The sequence below is a fragment of the Diospyros lotus genome, chromosome 1 (genome assembly GCF_014633365.1).
Source record: "Diospyros lotus cultivar Yz01 chromosome 1, ASM1463336v1, whole genome shotgun sequence".
Lineage (NCBI taxonomy): Eukaryota > Viridiplantae > Streptophyta > Magnoliopsida > Ericales > Ebenaceae > Diospyros > Diospyros lotus.
The window spans coordinates 37,587,998-37,608,406 of record NC_068338.1 but is presented as its reverse complement, the minus strand read 5'-3'; the positions used below and the strand labels follow the sequence as shown (position 1 = coordinate 37,608,406).

At 34.9% G+C, this 20,409-nt stretch overlaps 2 protein-coding genes across 3 annotated transcripts; one reads left to right on the top strand and one right to left on the bottom strand.

Moving 5' to 3' along the window:
- Positions 1-2,700: 2,700 nt before the first annotated feature.
- LOC127808781 (homeobox protein knotted-1-like 3) lies at positions 2,701-13,720 on the top strand. 2 transcript variants are annotated; one of them, XM_052347408.1, is made up of 6 exons: positions 2,701-3,836; positions 6,714-6,834; positions 11,017-11,210; positions 11,316-11,447; positions 12,951-13,087; positions 13,178-13,720. In XM_052347408.1, exons 1-6 carry the CDS (start codon positions 3,105-3,107, stop codon positions 13,179-13,181), a joined length of 1,320 nt encoding a protein of 439 aa, XP_052203368.1. In that variant the 5' UTR covers positions 2,701-3,104; the 3' UTR covers positions 13,182-13,720. The 2 variants fall into 2 exon arrangements, with proteins under 2 accessions (XP_052203368.1, XP_052203360.1); XM_052347400.1 differs by having other exon boundaries at positions 13,170-13,720.
- A 536-nt stretch (positions 13,721-14,256) lies between these two features.
- On the bottom strand, positions 14,257-19,541 carry LOC127808792 (uncharacterized). The gene is made up of 2 exons (XM_052347419.1): positions 19,394-19,541; positions 14,257-14,963 (listed from the first exon to the last, which is right to left on the bottom strand). Exon 2 carries the CDS (start codon positions 14,836-14,838, stop codon positions 14,536-14,538), a length of 303 nt encoding a protein of 100 aa, XP_052203379.1. The 5' UTR covers positions 14,839-14,963; positions 19,394-19,541; the 3' UTR covers positions 14,257-14,535.
- Positions 19,542-20,409: the final 868 nt, after the last annotated feature.

The window sequence follows — 20,409 nt, the reverse complement described above, 5'->3', positions numbered from 1 at the left end:
TTGTTTACTTTTTCCTTATTACAGTAACCCTAACGCACACTGGTCCCCCCCCCCCCCCCCTCCTCCTTCTCTACAGTGGTCCCCCCTGCTCGCCAGTCGCCAGATTGTCATCATCGTCGGTGGACCCCAACGCGCTGCGGGGACCGCCAGCCCGAAACAGTCTCTCTGTTGATTAGCCGGCGGCGGACCATCCATATACACACCACTTAAAATAAATATAACAAATTAGAATTACAAAAATTAAAGCCTTTCAACATTCCCTAGCCCGAGAGAGAGAGAGAGAGAGAGAGAGGGAAGAGAGAGACAGTGGTCCCATTGGTTACTCCTGGCGATGCGAAACGTGGCGACTGTTGATTGGGTGAAGTTGGCGAGTGATTGGAGCTGGTCCCCACCCTTGTGGTCCCAGCGCCCACAGCTTGCCGCGTGTCCTCGCGGGGCGGTCGTTGTCTATCTCCGCGAGTGGCGGAGACGCAGAGTGTGTATGTGGGGTTACGGTGTTACGGTCGCTGGCCTTCTCCGCAGGAATTTAATTTTCTTTCTTCTTTTTTCTTTTTTTTTTTCAGAATCAGAAGCAAATAAATAAAAACGACATTGGTTGTAATTCTCTTTCCGACCAATTTTCTATTCTTTGAAATTTCAAACATGCTTTTAAATGCGCAACAAATATAAATTGCTTTTAAGCTGAATAAAAAGGACATAGATAAATGCATAAAAAACAAATAATAGTTATATGCGTTTTTAGACGTGAATAATTCTTGAAAAATGATAAATTAAATTTTTTATAATTTCTATGCATGTTCTCATCTGCCCACATTAAAATTTCTCATAAGACGATGAATTGAAAATATTATAATTTTTATACATTGTTTTTATCCATTAGCGTGAGGAATTTTTATAATTCCTGTTATCTAATTTTAAGGTCATTTTTTTTTTATAAAATTAAAAATAAAAAATATTATGTATTGTCTTCGAGTGTCAATATGGTGAATTCTCATAAAATGAATAACTATAACTATTATAATCTTTATGTATCATTTTTACGCATTGATGTGAGAAATTCTTAATTAAAAGATAAAAAATTAAAATTCTTATAATACCTAAACCAAAATTCCTATAATTCACATGCATCTCGTCACTTCGTTGATTAACGGGGGAATTCCCTTATGATGAAATCTTCGTAATTTCTAGCACCGTTTTCACATGTCAACGTGAAAAATTATCATAATTCTTAAACTAGAATTATGTAATCCTTGTGTATTGTCTTGTGCCAAGATGGGAAATTCCTTTATGGATGAAAAATCAAAATTCTCGTAATTCTAATACACATCTTTATTTGTTGACATGAGAAATTCTCTTAAAATAAAAAATCAAAATTTTTGTAATTCTTATACATTATCATCACTTGTTGATATGGGGAATCGCTCTTAGACGGAGAACTTAAAATTTTTATAATTATTGTGCATTGTTGTCACATGCTAATGTGGGGAATTACCATAAGATAAAGATCTAAAATTTCTATATAGTAATTACCTATACATTGTTTTCACATGTCTTGTGTGGAGAATTCTTGTAAGATCAAAAACCTAAATTCTTATAATTTTCATGCACAATCATCTTAGGAACCTTTGTAAGACAAGAAATGAAATTCTAATAATTTCTAAATTGAAATTTTTATAATTTCACTACCCTATCTTATAAGACGAAGAATCAAAATTCTTATAATTCTTAACATTATTGTCACATGCATCCTGATATAATAATATTTTATATTTTCATGCAAAATCTTGTAAGATGAAAAATCAAGATTCTTGCACATAATGTAAAAAATTCCTTATTTACAAACATTAGGAGATCAAGATGATGTATATATATATAAATTCCTTATATCAACATACATAATCGGCACACCTTTCTAATTTAAAAAATTATTATTCTTGAACGTGATACATAAAAAATCCTCACTTTGAGCACATGGAAAAACCATCACCTTAACACATATAATTGGCAGATATTTTGAATAACACAAAAAGTTAATATTCATGTAAATAAATTAAAAATCTTAAGAAGTTTTACCGATCAATATATATATATATATATGTCCGATTTATCATCTCATTCTTTCTTTCTTTCCTTTCAACTCTTTAATTAATCGACCACACAATTAAATTGGCTGTACCTGCCCCATCTAGAAGAGGTGACGAGGACAAAAGGAACTCCAATTTAATATATAAGTCGACAGATTCTAAGTCTAACCTTGCTACTTCAGCGAAATAGGGACATTGAATTTTCTAGAGATAATTAATATATAATAATATAATATAATTCTTTTTAGATGCATAGCAGATATTTTTCTATTCTATTCTATTCTATTCTATTAATTAAAAGCTATATATATATATATATATATCTACCCAAAATCGCAAGAATTCTTCCATCCATGGCCTGCGCATTAAGACAATTATTAGTCCTCCACCACGACCGCGCGCACCCAGAGCGCGTTGGATAGAACGAAGTCAAATCAGGTTGTAAAACCACGCCTTCGCACCTACGTCAATCCTTAAAGTCACACGTCGTACACTTCCAAATTTCCAATCAACTATACTTGGCTCCCCCACGTGTTCCCACGCGCCTGCCCATCCCAACAACTGCTCCGCCGACGGATCGTATTAACCCGCCTCCCCCTCCTCCCCCTCCCCCTCAACTCCGCAACCCGGTTTCTCGACCCTTTTCCCTCCCTGCAAACCACTTTCCGGAAACCGCTTTTGTCCCGTAATAAATAAAGATCCCCGTTTATCACTCGTTGTCTCTCTAGAAACCACTCTTCTTCAACTCTGAAATCTCTCTCTCTCTCTCTCTCTCTCTATATATATATATATATAGGTCTTCTTGAATATACATATCTGTTCTGTTGTCAATCCAATATGTAGCGCGCGCCTTCTCTCTCGCTCTCTCTCTCTCACTGTTCCAACAGTTGATATTCTCTTCTCTCTCTATATAGTCTCTGACTGTGTAGTCGTTTCTTTACCTACATCCTTGGGTTTGAATTTCTGTATAAGTATTGACTATATAGGATGAGAGTATTGTGGTGAGAGACCATTTCAGCTATGGCGTTTCCGAACCACTTGTCTCAAGAAATGGCGCTGCAGCATTTCACTGGCCAGCACTTGGGGGAGAACACGTCGGTTTTGCGCAGCATATTGCCTGAACAGCTAGGTCAATCGTCTCCGGACGGTGCCGGGAAGGAGCATAAGGAGATACAAAGGCTCATCTTGGAGTCGGCAGCCGGGAAGGCAGCGGAGCACCACCATCAGCCACAGCAAGTCGGTGTCGGTCCGACGTGGCTCAACAGCGCGATTCTCCGGCAGCACGGTCAGAACTTCCTCAATTTGCAGACGGCCACCGACGCGACGACATCACAGGCATCGAATCAGTGGCTCTCGCGGTCGATCCACGTTAACGACGTGAGAGAAGACGTGCAGGTCTCAAACGATTCGATGATCGCCGCTCGGATATCGCACGAATCGGCTGATTTGAACAACAACAAGGTGGAGAACGGGGGAGGAGGATGTGGCGGAGAATTGGCCGGGACTGACGTCGGCGGCGGCGATGGGATATTGAATTGGCAGAACGCGAAGTACAAAGCTGAAATTCTGTCCCATCCTCTCTATGAACAGCTGTTATCGGCTCATGTGGCGTGCTTGAGAATCGCAACACCGGTGGATCAGTTGCCCAGAATCGACGCCCAGCTTGCCCAGTCACAGCACGTAGTGGCCAAATACTCGGCACTTGGCGGCCCTACTAGCATTGGCAATGATAAAGAGCTTGATCAGTTCATGGTAAGCCGCGAGTATTTTCTTTCGTTCTCGCTTGCCATTGTTGCTATTTTCTCTGGTCCTTAGTTTGAATTTTGTTTGTTTTATGATTTTTATGAGCCTGAAGATCAATTTACTTACTCTGGTGTTGTTCGAGACTTGTTTGTCATATGCTCTTTATGAAACTCAATATGGATTTATTCTGGGAATTTGTTCCTGATAACCAACTTTAAAGCTAGCTGTGTGCCATACATCGTGCATTTATGCAGAAGTTTCCCAATTTTGTCTTTGGCTGTCACAAATGAGACCATAGTAATTCAACATGGGATAAAAATTCCTTACGAATTTTCTTATTTGTTTTCTTCACATTAATTGAGTTAAAACATGAGGGAAAATGTTGTTGAATTTGTTATTTTTTTCTCTCTCTTTCTTGCTCATACTCATATCACATGGGTGTGAGGTGGGCAGCGAGGGCTGCCAGGAAAAAAACTGCAGTAAACACTGTGCCTTTGTGGTAACTTATTTCTTGGAACTGAAGGCTTTGTTAATTATGCATGTGAAATGTTGTGCAAAAGCTATAGATTCCTCTTAAGATATAGGCTCATAGGCAATTAGTTACACAGAAGTTAATCGTGATGACCATCCATATGCCACCTCACGCACGGTCAGGTCATTATGGTAAAATCATTACGTCATCTTTCATAATGTGCCAATTTTTTTCTACGCCACCTCAGATAAGTGTAATTATGACTTAATATGCTGTTTTAGGTTTGTATAAACATATTCAGTATATATTAAAATTAAATACCTTACCTATTGGATGCTTTGATTGTTGATATGACATAAAAGACGATATTGTTGCTCACCATAAACACGGATATGGAGATATATGAGATACGAGACATGGGAACATAATATTTTTTTAAAGAAGTAAAAAATGGCACGTTCAAGGTACATTAATTAGTTAAATATTTTTTTATATTTTTAAAGCATAAGAAAGTATCAAAATATTTAAAATTTTATTCTAAATTCACAAATATGCAATCAAAATTTATTTATAATAAAGCAGTAAGGGTTTTATTAATTAACATGTCTTATGTGTGTCTCCTCCCATATTTTTTTAAAAATTTTTAAGAAAGTGTTGGTCACACTACGTGGGCGTGTCCTATACACATTGGAGGCATGTCAAAGTATCCGACTAGTTGGCCACACCATACGACAACTCCAAAAATGCATCCGCGCTTTATAGTTGTTGCCTAGCACCTATGCATCAAGTGTTTATCAAGATTCAGACTTTTTAAACTGCATTTCTTGTGCAAATATCTGCTGAACTTTGGATTTTGTTGGCGGTAAAAGTTCTGACAGGAATGGGTATATCGCAAATGTGCAACAATGTCCAGAAAGAAGTTAGGTCTCACACACTCTAAGAACCAAATACTACAAGACACTCTAGTTTACCATAACCTGTGTTTTGCTAGAACCTTGGTTTGATTAGAATTTATGGAAGCCTTTCTTCGTGGGACAGTAACTGACAACTATAACAAATCCCAAAACACTTTGAAAGCATTTGGGGTTGTTTCCTTAAGATGGTGACAGATTGTTGCACTATTACTTTGAAGTCATACTATATTGGAGACATTTACCTATTCAGATAGGGAGATCTGCTTAATGTTTCATCTTTTTGTGTTCCTCTACACGCATGTTTAAATTGAGTTTCACAAAAATGGAAGACGTGGAAAATATGATGTGATTGAAAAGAACAACCTTTTGAATGCATCTCACATTGAACCAATCATTCATTGAATTTTAATACGTATATAATCTAACAGTCTGCTAGTTTAAAGTCAGTGAGAAGACAACCAACATGTAATGTCTATCTGTCTTCTCTGTGATAGAATGTTTCAAACTGGAGGCAGCGGAATTAAGGCATTTTGATGATTATCTCTTGCAAATCATGTATGCGTTGAATGGAAACTAATTAACTCATACTTTTGCGTATTCGGTTTCTTTGAGAAACTAGAAGTACAAAAATCTGTAATTTTTGCTCGAGTGGAAACAGTTTCATATTATAGGTTATGTTTTTGACCTCGAATTCTTTATTCTACAAGATGCTTCTAGCAGTCTGTTGTGTAGACAACTTGGATTGTAAGAGTTGTAAGATTATCTTATTCCTCTTTTTCTCTGAGGTTAGATCACTGCAATTTAGAGTCATTGGAAGTGTTGAGCCACTCATAAGAGTACCCATTCATCGCCCTTAATGATTGCACATGTTGGCATACACCCTGCAACACTTTGGAGGAAAGAGGTCAAAGAAAATTTTTAAAGCACAATTCCTGATAATATTATATCTTTTACCTACAAATCGAGCTGAATTAATTTTCCTGAATGAAACTTCTATTCTGATTGGCTGGATTAATTTGGAAGAAATATTAAGATAGACCTGCTTAGTTTTCGCTCTTTAGTTCAATGTTGGGATGTTATTGAGATTAATTTGAGGGGCGTTTTGGATGAATCCCTATCATAATAAATTTGCTTAGTGTCTGCTTATAATTCAGGTCTTCCATATCCCTGTTGCTCATGTTGAAGGAAAATACCAATTATGCCGTGTTCTTCTTGCTGCTCCATATGATGACTTACCATTCTTTGTATAATTCGTGATGTCACTTAGCTTGAATGAGGACTTTTTATTTTTCAATAATAAGAAATCAGGTAGACCACGCTACCTAAGTTCATACAAGAACTGGAGCACCGTCACTTGTGCTCCTGTCAGTATCATAAAATGACTGCTTTTGTTTCTACAGTTACCTTATACGTAAACATAAAGATAAATATATTCCGAGTCAAAACGAAAGTTGTTTTCAACTATAGCTTCTTATTCAATTCTCTTCTCTTATAATATAGACGCATTATGTGCTGCTGCTCTGTTCTTTCAAAGAGCAACTGCAACAGCATGTTCGTGTGCATGCAATGGAAGCGGTAATGGCTTGCTGGGAGATTGAGCAATCACTGCAAAGCTTAACAGGTATTTTTTTCCTTATAATTTTATGCTTACTTCATTTGTTCACTTCTAGAAAAAAAACGTTGCGGTTTTCTTTTCCTTTTATAAAATGCTTTGAGCTAAAATATATTCCAGGAGAAAATACTTCCAGTTTTACTTGTTTTCTTGCTTGTAATGAAACTGATTGTCGTACAAGAATCTCGCAAGTTGAGACTTTTGGACCTTTACTGATACTAAAGTTCCAGTTACAATTTGCAATCTCTCCTTTCTTTTAGTATTTTTTTTATGAAAAATCATATTCTTGTTACAGTATCTTCAAATTCATAATTGACCACACCCCATCTATAATCCTAGACATTTTTCGGGGGGGGGGGGGGGGGGGGGGAAGAAGATATGGTTAATACAGCATCTGAGCGAAAAAGGTTATTCGTGGCAAAGAATGTATCATTTATCTTGTGATCCCTAGTATTGCCACCAACTATTAGCTAACAGGAAAAGGTGCATTTGAGATGTTCTGAATTCTTTTGAGAACCTTACTGGAGACCATTTTGTTTTTCTCTTTTTATTTCACTAGTCTTGACTTGGCTCTGAATTCTTTCCCCTTGTAAATCATTCAATAATATCAAACTAGAGGGCATAATCATGAAAACAATGTATATATATTTAATATTCTTGACAAGTAATAGGAAATCAATAATATTGAAGGAACCAATTGTGCAAAGCTATGTTCATTTATTAAATTAGTCTAATATGAATGGAAGTATGGTATATGTCACATCCTGTGATTGGTAGTCTTCTTTCGGTCTCAACTATGAAGCAAAGCTCCAAATATAGAACTGGAGTACTTGGAAGGTTTCTTAAGTTTGTTTTCCTGATCTAGATAATCGTGTATAGTCAAGTAGAATATTGGCTTTTTCTTTGTCAATGAGAGGTTATATTTTGACTCCTTCACCATTGTATTGTTCACCCAATCCAATATGTTCACTTACTCCTAATCCCTCATGAATATGTTTGTTGGTCATGTCTCACTGGGTCTTGAGTTTTTCAAATTTCACATGAAATTCCATCATTCGTCACAAGCAATAGCTCCTTGTTTTAGAAACCTGCTCTATGCTGTTCCTTCACTTGTTCACCTATGCTCAAGATTTTCAATGCTCTTTTCGGATTTTTGGTTTCGGATATGTTTGAAGCAAAATTTTTGTGATGATTTATCTGTTTTATTGTGAACTCCTAAAAGTGTGAATGTATCAAAGCTACTATATTAAGGGGGTGTTTGGCTTAGCAGTTTTACCGCTTATAAGTTGGTATAATAGCTTAAATATTGTAAAGCTTTTTTTATTACGCGTTTGTTAAAAATTCAAAAGCTTAACAATATTTTCAAAAGCTTATATGCTGCCGAGCTTATAAGCTATTTTAACAACGTTTTCAGGACTTGTTTGGCTAGGCGGTTTGACTGTTTATAAGCTGGTATTGTAGTTTTTAAGCTACCTAACTTATTTGATTAAAGTGTTTGGCTTGTCATTTATATAACTTAAATGCTCTTACATCAGCGTTTTGCAAAATGTTGCTACCAAATAAGTTGTGTTGACCGAGTATTTTATCATTTTATCCTCATCATTTTTGCTAATTTCTAGCCATGCCCTTCTTCTTCAACCTCTGCCACCCGCTGCCAGTCGCCCCAACTTTTCTGGCAGTCACTATCGGCCATCACTGTCGCCCCCACTATCTGTCCATCTCCTCCCCATCGCCATCCCCACCCTCATCGGCTGCAGCCTCTTAACTCCATCGTCGTCGTTGGCTGCTGCCTCCAGCCTCCATCGCCTGCGTCCGTCGCCTGCGTCTACCGCTTCCATCGCACGCAACTGCCTCTCTGTGGGTGTTTAAATGTATATGTATATATATTGTATTAGTATTTTTTTTAATAATTATATATAATTTTGATAAAATTTTATCATTAGACATTAATTTATAATTTAATTTATTAAAAATTAGTATTTTTATATTTTTTATTTGTATTATTTAACAATATGTCTATTTTCGTCTCTTTGTCAAGTTCTGATAACTTATTAACTCTTTTAAACCAAACACATAACTATTAACCGATAGTTTAAAAGTACATTTATCCAAATACATTATCAATTTAAATGCTATCTAACTTAAAAGTTTTAAACCACTTAAAAGCTTCCAAAAAAATGCTTAGCCAAACAGCCCTCAATAAGCTCCCCCTAGTGGTAGCTTATTTTGTTGACCAAATAAATTACTATTTTACCCTTAAACAACTCAAATATTTACAACTTTCTATCCCTCAAATATTTACAACTTTCTATCCCTCAAATATTTACAACTCGCTCATCCTCTCCTGTCTCCTTCTTTGGTAGCCTCCTTCATTGCTGACATTCATCTTCATCGTCTTCAGCCCAACATCATTGCCTGGATCTCCTTTTTCGTCGAGTCCACCACTGCCTCCTGCTTCCAAATTGGCCGCCGCCATCGCCATCGCTTGGATCTCCTTCTTCATTGCGTCCATTGTCACCTCTTGCTTCCAGATCGGTCGTCGCCTCCTTTGTTGTCGTCACTTCATCCCCTACCCTTCCTTCTCTCTCTCTCTCTCTCTATATATATATATATATATATATTAATGTCTCAACATATATATTTAACATTTTTATGAATTAAACTTAAATTTAAACATAAAGTATTATATTAATATATATTTTAAATAATTATATATAATTTATCAACATGTAATGGTAAAAATTTTATTAGTTGGACATTAATTTATAATTTATTTTTGTTAAAAATTAGTATTTTTATGAATTTTATTTGTATTATTCAGTAACAATAACATGTCCATTTTAGTCTTTTTGTTAAATTCTGATAATTTATCAGATTTTTCAAACCAAACACATAACTATATAATTGACAGCTTAAAACACATTTATTCAAACATGTTATCAACTTAAACGCTAATCAGGTTTTAAGCTTTACATAACTTATAAGTAGAAAGGCTTATAAGCTATAAAAAAAGTTAAGCCAAACAGCCTCTAAGTTTTCTAATTCTAAAAAATGCAAAAGGAGGATACGATTCCTTGTCACCATTTGACCAATTAAAACAAACAGAAAATGGATTTCATAGTTTTCAATTGATATTTAAGTCATTGATAAATGAGTCTACATCTGACCACATGGATCCCTTGTATCTGGAATGTGTAATTATAGGCAGGTGAAAGCTCATCTTTCACTTCAGTGAATAGATATTTCCAATATAGAAAATCGTTTAAACTCTGCTGGTGTTTTAGACTCTTCTTAAGTTGGAACAGGCTCTTGTACAACAGTTGATAGCCTAGCTACCCAACTCCTAAAATTATTTAGCGCGGTTAGTTAATGCATTCGTGCAGGTTGATTATAAATTTACGATGCTGGCTGAGAAAGAAAAAAGTGTATAGGAGTACAGGAATTTCAATAGTAGATATTTGGAGAAAACCAGCTTGTGGCTGAAGAAATCAGCAAGGTCATCTATGTTGTACGAAAGAACGATATAATGATTTTGCATCCTATGCTGCATAACTTTTGTGTAGCAGCTGACTGGATGAAAACTTACTGACCACTAACATTTTCTTCTGCCCTTAATTCATGCATACGATCTTTCATTTCTTCAGCAGTTAAACATTCAAAGAACAGTCCAATGATATTACTTTAACTTTTTTATGGAATGATTTCTCCCATGTGTGTTTATATTATTATCTCTGTTACTTCTGAGAATTTGCAACGTCTTAGAAATATATTATTGTTGCAGAATTAGTTTATTTCTCTGGTATAATATCCTGTAATTGAATAACCTGTAATTGAATAGGTTTACAAGTATAATATCCCTTGGTAATCCTACTGCCTAAGAAAAATTCTAACAACACGCACCTTTTATTACACAAAAATGGTACTCAATAATCAACTTTTTGTCTGACTAGAGGACTTGCTCAATTCTAGAGATTAATAAACAGTTTCTCAGTTGTTATGGTATCTATGAGTTGTCCTAAGTGTATACACAGGCTTAAAAATTGTTGTTGGAGTATCTATTGCTTTGTTTCTTATGGTGATGTTGCAAGAATTATGCATAATCAAGTGTGTTTTTTTTACCATGCTAACGTTGTTGGTTGGCTAATCTTGAACAAGAAAAGCAAATTTGGCTTAACCATGCTATTTGATCAGGTATTTCTCCTGGAGAAGGGACAGGGGCAACAATGTCTGATGACGATGATGATCAAGTAGACAGTGACACCAACTTGTTTGATGCAAATTTGGATGGTCCTGATAGCATGAACTTTGGTCCTCTCATCCCGACAGAGAGTGAGAGATCTTTGATGGAGAGAGTAAGGCAAGAGCTGAAGCATGAACTGAAAGAGGTGGAAAACCATATATATATATATATATATATTTTATTTTGGATACTCCTCTACTTATGTAGCTCCTGCACATTGCCTTAAACCAACATATTCTATTTTTCATAGGGTTACAAGGAGAAAATTGTGGACATCAGGGAGGAAATCTTACGGAAAAGAAGGGCAGGAAAGCTCCCTGGTGACACCACCTCTGTCCTAAAGGCTTGGTGGCAATCTCATTCTAAGTGGCCATACCCAACAGTAAGTTTTTCCGCATCCCTCTACATTGCTCTCATAGTTGTAACTACGCCATAGGCGAGCATACTGTGTGCCACTAAAACTGTTTCCATATCTGCACGTTTTGGGAATTCTGGATTTCTCCCACTAAATATGTTATAAAATAATTTAAGTTGTGAAAACAAACTCTTTGTATAACAAACATAAAGTTCCATATACAAAAAGACTCACAAAATAATGAGTCTCATACTAAGAATGCCTTTATACATACATACGAAAAATAATATGTTATTATCTGTATTAAGTGTTATGCTCTGCAAATTTGTAATCTGTACTTGAAAAATAATATGTTATTATCTGTAATACGTGTTATGCTCTGCAAATTTGTAATCTATACTTCACAGGACAGCTAAAGGATGTAAATTTATATATAATTTTTAATTTTGTGTAAATAATATACCTTGTTTTTGCAAAAAACATATTAGGTTAAATTGAAGACACTCTTGTGACAAAACAAGAAGTCATCAACTATATTTTAGTAAGAAAAAATGAGTTTGATTTATTTTTATAAATAATAGGTAAATGATGAAAACTTCTAAATTTTTTTATACAAATACTCAGCTTAAAAGGATATAATGGTTTTATAGAGGATATGTCCATAGACCATGGATATAGATGATTAAAAATCTATAATTCATGTAGCGGATTCACCTAAGTGTGTTTAAAACGTGAGATTGTTATTTCTTTTTTATTGTTATTGTTATAGACACGCAAACCTGTAAAATAAAGGTTAGAGAGGACCATGGATATAGAAAGTTAGAAATCTATAATTCGTATAGCGGATCCACCTAGTGGGTTTAAGATTTGAGATTGTTATTTTTTTTTTTATTACTATTATAGACATATGTACCAAAGAATAAAGGTTAGAGAGAGATGCTTCAGGAAGGGTAATGGTAGATGCGTGTACTTCTTGCTATTTGCCTAGCCAAGCATGAAAATTAAATGAGAAAATTTTTGAATGTTTTCCTAGTTCCTTTTTGCTGGGATGATGGAAACAGACAAAATAACTGAAATGGCAGAATCTTACAAGGCGTGAAGTTTTCCTGGAAAAAATTGAAGCTTTGATTTATTTTCTATTCAGATCAGCGGTAAAGCTCAGTTGGCATGGCCCGAAAGGAAATGGTGCCTTTAACTATGATTGTACTTCATGGTTAAGAAGCATAACAAACTTTTCAATTTGTTTTGCTCGGCACAAACTTCCATTTTGAACGAGCAGCTTTAGTACTGTTAGTTTTACATTTGCAGGTGTCCTCACTAATGAGTGAGGATGAAGCTTCAACTTGTTTACATTTGTGGTTCATGCTTCCAGAGTTTAGGACAAGCTTGCACTCATGATGTCTATAACTAAAAGCTACTCAGTCCCACTTTAATTTAACTAAATTCCTTCAGAGAAGTCAGCTAAAAAATATTGCTCTATAGATGACAATACTTCACAGAATTAAGTGGGTGAATTATTATTATTGTTAGGAGGAAGATAAGGCAAGATTGGTCCAGGAAACAGGCTTGCAATTAAAGCAGATAAACAATTGGTTCATTAATCAGAGAAAGAGGAATTGGCACAGCAATCCTTCCACTTCAACTGTGTTGAAGAGCAAGCGCAAAAGGTAGGTACTTCAATTTGAGTTTATGTGGTCCCATCATGGTATATCTCTGAAGGGCTCCCCCCAACTTTAATCTGAACCGAAGTAATGCAGGTGAGCGATGATATCGTTACATGTGAATAGCGCTGTGCTGCACCTGAAAATTTAAGAGTTGGAAACAGGAGAGAACTGTTATATTGATACTCCAGAAATGAGCTAGTGTTGCCAGTGGCGAGACGTATGAAGAATAGGACAGAGAAGTGCAGATGGTTTAGCAGAGGTAGTGATGCTGTATCACAGGAAGTTGAATTAGAATATTATGACGAAAGTTAAAACTGAGTTGGGTAGCACCATATATGTTGTTAGTTTGATGGTTTTTGTTTGCATTTTACATATATATATATATATATATATGAATAATAATAGTCGCGGGGGGGTATGGATCGATGTACAGCTCAAATAACCGGTTTCAGGGTTCCTTTTACGGCTATCCCAGTTATTATAAATTCTGCCAGTTTGCAGTCTAGGATTTTTTAGTCTAAACTTGCTGAATATATATATTGTTTCTTTCTCTCCACCTCTTCTGACTGACACTTGTCTGTCAGCAGTTAAGAGTTAGTTATAAGCTATCATCCTCTTTTGTGGTTTTCTCCTTCATTATTCTTCTTACGGTGCCTTTGATTGCAATGGTGAAATTTGGATAGACAGAAAATAAATTTTAAAAAATTAAATTATAAAGAAAATGAATTTCTAAAAATTGAAAGTTTAAACTATTTGATTTGTATAATTTTTTACTTATAAAATGATATTATTTTTCATCTTTTAATGTTTTATTAATAATATTTTTTATAGAATTTGATTATTTTCATAGCATTGCGTGTTTAATAGGTATTATTTTTTATGAAAAATGTCACTTTTTTTATGGAATTTAATGATGAAAATGTATTGAAAAATACTAAATACTGTAAAAAAAATTCCAAATAATAATGTATTTTAAATTAATTAAATCATTTCTCTAAAGAAATGAAACCACAAAATTAAAAAAATATATATTTTTTAAACTTATTAATTTGTATGTGATTTTTCATTTTTATTTTTATACATTTGTATTCATTAATTATTCCCCAACTCAAAAATCAAGTACAACGCAATACCTAAAAGAATATAAGTAGCATTGATGTGCGTTCAAAAAAAAAAATTATCATTACGATAGATTATGTCTCCATATAAATAGTTTTTTCACATTAAGATGGAGCCATTTCTTCACCAAAACAAAACGCTGACTATAGTGATAAAACTATTACAAGCATCTACTATACAATGCTTGACAAGCAAAAAATGTGAGTCCATGTTATATCCAAAAAATAACGGGCTATAGGAGTTACAAATTATCATACCATCATAAAATTTAAGTGGACTCAGTTTTCCACATGCATTCCATACAAAAATTTAAGGTACCAACCCATAATAAACTATGCTGGTGGGGGATGATCATGTGAGGGCAGGTCATGTCCAAGCTTCTTGAACACCAATGCACGCATGTATCGTACATCTATCATCAAATTGAAAACTCTTGCCAAGCTTTCTTCTACTTGAAATATCTCCATCATTTTTACAACATCATCAACATCCAAGTCCATAGACTCCAATTTTTGCATAATCATTGGCCAATTGAAATGATTGATCGTGTCTAACGTTGCTTGCATCTCTATAGCATTGGCAATTTTCATGGAAGAGTCAGCAATGCGTGAAAGAGCCAGTACACTATCATCCATATTGTGCGCACGTCTACGCCGAACTTTAGTTGTACCATCATCAGATTTACGCTTACGAGTATTGCTAGAGCTTGGATTAGCGTTCTCAATCTGGGAGTCCACCTCGTTAACACTTTCATCAGCAACTATTTTTAGGCACAAAAGAAAATAATCAGCAAGAATACAATATGTCACTCATTTTGTATTAAAAGAAAATATGTTGTAGTGGCCCACTACCGGATAGTCCCGCTAGCATAGGATATCCGAAAGGAGGTCATCACAAGTGTGATATAGAACAATAACATACAACACCATAATACTATCCTTAGATAAACTCAGCGGAAGCTAACATAAAGGTTTACAACATCTTAGACCATAGTCTAAACAAAATGAAATACAAGGGCACTAACAAATTTTACAACATAAAATTTCCTCACACTTGCCCTCATCACAAATGCTAACATAGACCATCTAATTTGGAAGGTTTCTGTACACTTCTAACCCTGGGCTTTAGCCCCACTGGGCTCGCCCTCAACCACTGCTCTACTTGTACCTGGAATGACATGAGAGTAAACAAGGTGAGCCACAAGGCTCAACAAGTGTATTTATAAAGCATGGAGATATAGAATCAAAGGCAGAGATAATCAAGATAGAATAAACAACTCTATGAGGAGATATTAGTATAACGCGACTCATAAGTTCTCGGTTTACATTAATTTCCCATGCCGTGATTATTACATATATTATGCACTCGTTCCCATGCTCATGCATATGCACCAATAGTAGGGAATTTTTCTGCATAATTCTCAAGGCTCTCACGGCCTATATATATATATATATATATCCATTCATGAATATATATGCATCATGAAAATACATCAACAAATGATAACAATTTGAGCCACGCCTTCTGGGTTGATGGCCACCTCACCCGCGTCAAGCGCTCATAGGATATCCTTTCTCATCCACGGATTTAGCCGTCGCGCAAAATAATAGGTGCGCAAATCAGTATAACCATGCATCACATATGCATATCCCCATTTCATGTCAATCCTCAATGATTAAGAAAAATCTCAAATCATGCTTAACATGCACAATTACATAAATTAAAGTGTGCACTATCTTATGATCACATGGTAAATTTTAATACATTTATTGACTCATACTTATAGAAATGCCCAAACCAATATTTACGGTATATTTTTACCCCAATAATAATCGCAAGGAATCAAAATTTATACATGCAAGAAACACTAAATCTTGCATGACACTAGACCCTAATGAATAAATGTCATTCCTTAAGAAATGTAGGGTGACACAAAACCCTATTTAGATTTTTGCAATGTTCAACAAGAAAACGAATTAATATTGCAAGATTTATCGAAATAAGGAAAATAAAACCCTTTTATCCAACAATGAGGGTTATCAAGAATAATTCAAAAAAACAATGGAAGAACTATACAAAAATCATAATTTTAAACGTAGGAATGATAGACTACATAGGAAGAGTTGAATAACAACATATTTCAGAAATTTTCAGATTTCAAGCATATTTTCAAAAATCCAATCTGGGCTCAATATTTGGTCAAATACCACAAACGATATACCAAATCAAAGCCTAATGAATCTAGTTTCTGGAACATCAACTGGATTTGAAATCGGAAATAACCACTAGGAGATATTCCACAAAAACCGAAACAAGGCAGAATTTGTAACAGTAATTTACAGAATTCTACATAGAATTCAACAAGGTTGTTATGGGTACAAATCATAACCAAAAATTTCAAATCTTATACCGAATCGAAGCCCATGAAGTCTATTTTATAGAAAAAATAAATGGATCACAATTTGGATATAACCACAGAGCATTATACCCCAAAAACTGAAGCAAGAACAGATTATTCAAAAACAGAGCAGAAAATTTCCAGATTCTGGGCAAGAATTTACAAGGATACTGTAGGCTCAAAACACAGCCAAAAATTCTAAAAAATTTACCAAATTAAGATTATCAAGTCTAGTTTATATAGAAACAAACGGATCTTGAATCGGATATAACCACAGAGAGTTATACCCTAAAGAGTACAACAAGGTCAGTTTACTCGAAAGCAGTAAAATTTCCAGATCTTAGCAGGGATTTACAAGGCTATAGCATGATCAAATCTTAGTCAAAAAATTCGATTCTTGTGTCTAAAATGAAGCTTAAGATGTCTGGTTTACAACCCAACAAACGGATCTCAATTTGGATATAAAAACAAGGAGTTATAGATCAAAGAACATAACATGGTCAGTGAATCCGAGAATAAGAATTTAAGAGCAACAACTTAAAAATGAAGGAAACAAGCCTTCTAAGATGGAAACAAGGTTGAAGAACTTGCATTAATAAATAATCAAGAGAAGAAGAACTTACACAATCATAAGGAGAAGAAGAAGAAGAAGATCTTGAATTTGAAACAAGAAGGAAGGGAACTTGCCTTAGATGGTTGCAAATCCAAAGAGATGAAGACACCCCTTGAAATTGAAAATTCCATAGTCTCCACTTAAAGCTTCAATGAAGAAGAACAATGGAGGAAGAAGAGACAATCAGGAGAGGGAGAAGAAGAAGGGAACAACAAAGTAAGAAGAAAGAAAAGGAGGGAAAAAATGTGGGAGACTTGTCTCCCAACTCCTTTCAATCCATCTCCCTTTTAATTTTCTCTAATTTGCCCTTCATACTAACACACACAATTCACATATCTCTTACCCATTTTGGTCATTTTACCATTTTCTTAATCTTTTTTTCTTTTTAATTAAGATACCATTCTCTATGCCCATAGCCCAAGCCCAAGTCAAAATATATATATAGCCCAAGCCCAAGTCAAAATATATATATAGCCCAATCCAACTAAGGCCCAATGGACTTTTCTTGAGATTTGGGTTCAACCCAATTCATTTACACTTAAGATTTAATTATTTATCAATGGTCTAATTCAAATAAGGCCCAAACCCATTTAGCCCACAACTTTGAGACTTTTTCACACCAAATGTTATTTTCATTAATTTACCCCCATTACCAACTCATATAATATTTTTAACAATTAATTAATAAAGGCAACAACTCTAATGTGCAAACTAAAATACCCATAACACTTAGACCCACTAACGGGTTGTTACATATGTACTACTTTATAGTACATATAGTACCTGACGCCAGGGAGGCAATATCAAAATTGGTAACATCGCGATCTTCGATGGAAGAGTCATTTCCAAATATGATCTCCATTTGTGTTAGGGTCATTTCTCTTTCAGAATCCGAATTTGTACGAGGAGCTTTAGGGAGATATCGGTCACGACGCCTAATATGGTCATATATAACAAGCGCCTGCATGACCATCATCCAAAATAACCTCAATTGTTGTTGTTGTCGTCGACGTACATTTTTTGATGGAGCCATTAAACTGGCCAAACAAACTCATTTTTTCTATTATTGATCCTAAACAAACCCATATTCTCTATTATTTGATCAAAACAAATATAGCAAAAGTAATTTTGATGTTTATATATTGTGGGTAAATTCTATACACATAGTTTAACTAATTTTCAATGACGCTTCCTATGTAATTTTATCCTTATGTTAATTTAATTTTCGTCAACAGAATTTAAAAAGTAAAAATAAAAGAAAGATTAAATTTTAACAAAAATTAAAGTTTAATAACTGTAATTATAAAAATTGAAGTACACTAATTTGTTCCAAAGTGCAGACAACAATTATTACTCTTCAATATGTATTCCATCCTAGTGGCTTAACACACGCACACACACACACACTATTGGATGTGATGGCATCAAAGACTATCGGATGACAATCACCATAGAATTTGCTTGCCGAACAGCATGAAACTGCTGCTATAGAATTCCAAATTGCACTGTATTTCACTATTTGATTTCTCTAGGGTTTGGCAAAGGGAAGTAAAGTGAAAGGTCAAAAGAGTCACTCATGTGCAGGGAGCTTTAACAAACAAATACCCAGGAAGTGATTACATTGTTTTAGATGCCTATTTAATTACTTTCTTCTGGATTTATTAACATGCTTAAAAATAAAAAGAGCATCCATTGCTCGACGCTCTCCCATCCACTTTGCAGGGCTGTTGTTTCCCTATAACTCTTCTTCATATCATTAAAGAACTAATGCTTCAAGTACGTATGAATAGGTAACTTCATTAATTGCTTTGTTTTTCATTAATGAAAAAATAGAACATCTTGTTATAAAATAAATAATCTGTATTTACAGATAAAGAAGGCCACATGGGTTCTTTTGTTCTGCTCCAGCAATAAGCCTAAAAGCAGTGGAAGCAATTTTGAGAACTTTCGGAAACAAAACCCATACCTGTTGTCATCTTTGCAGCCATAAATACTAGAAATTGTCGAATATAAAATGGAATGCAACAGGAGGGAAAAAATTCGCGTCTCACCCATTTGCTCGCTCACCCTCACCCATCCCTCGGCCACCCGCCGCTCACCCACTCCCTCGCTCGCTGTAGATCTACTTCCAGGGGAGGGGGAAATCGGAAATTTTCAGTAAGATGGCCAGAAAGCTTACCTTCAACTAGATGAAGTTGAACCCTCGTAGCTCGTCTTCGCGACGAACAAGGGGAAGGAAGAGCGGCGCCGAATGGGAAGAGGAAGTGGAGGTTGAAGTTGAAATGGAGACGCCAAGCACAGTGGGTTTCAACTGCCTGGAAAATTGGAGCTACTCCTCCCCCCCCCCCCCCCCCACAAAGGAATTTGGTTTCCTTGATTTGACCCAAGCATAAATGGGAGGGAACACACTACTTATGAATTTTCTTTTTATGCCCTTTTCCATCATTTGTAATTTTTTTTTTTAAATAGTCACCAATTTAATTAAATACCTTGAGTAGTGAGCAGTTGATTAATTATCATTAATTAATGGGAAACGATTAGAATTTTCATTTTTTCATTAGTTTTTTAAAAATATTTTAGCATGACTACATAATTCTAAGAGTGAACAAAATACTTTTTTCTTTTTTCTATCCATAATAACTTCACACCGCCATTTGACTGTGAGAAGTTATTACCAAACAGACCTTCAAAGGAGAGAAGGAATAACTGTTTATTACCAAACAGACCTTCAAAGGATAGAAGAAATAACTGTTTATCACCAAACAGTGCAAGAAGCTTAACACAACCAATTATGTATTAACTAGCAGCCCAGCCCAGCCCAGCCCAGCCCGACAATTATGGCATTTCTATTGTTACCACATCAAACAATCCATAGCTTGTATGGACGCGGCCCAATAATTATAAAAATATATTTTTAATAAATTATAATTATAAATAAATATATAAAGAAGGTAAAATTTAGCATTACATTATTTTTTTATTTACTTTATAATATATATTTCATTTGAGACAATAAAATAATGATGTATTATTATTCAATAAAATTGCCTTGCCTAATTATGGTTTCTTAATAAAATAATAAAAAAAAATTATTAATGGTAAAATCTCAAAAAGGTGGGCTAAGTGGGTTGACTGGTGTGACACAACACACTTGGCCCATGTGCTGACCTAACACAAGATCACATAGGATAGCTT

Coding starts and splice junctions, on each gene's coding strand:
- LOC127808792 (XM_052347419.1), bottom strand. CDS start 14,838: ATGGATGATAGTGTACTGGCTCTTTCACGCATTGCTGACTCTTCCATG.
- LOC127808781 (XM_052347400.1), top strand. CDS start 3,105: ATGGCGTTTCCGAACCACTTGTCTCAAGAAATGGCGCTGCAGCATTTC. Junction 6,835..11,016: donor ATCACTGCAAAGCTTAACAG/GTATTTTTTTCC, acceptor CTATTTGATCAG/GTATTTCTCCTGGAGAAGGG. Junction 11,211..11,315: donor TGAAGCATGAACTGAAAGAG/GTGGAAAACCAT, acceptor TATTTTTCATAG/GGTTACAAGGAGAAAATTGT.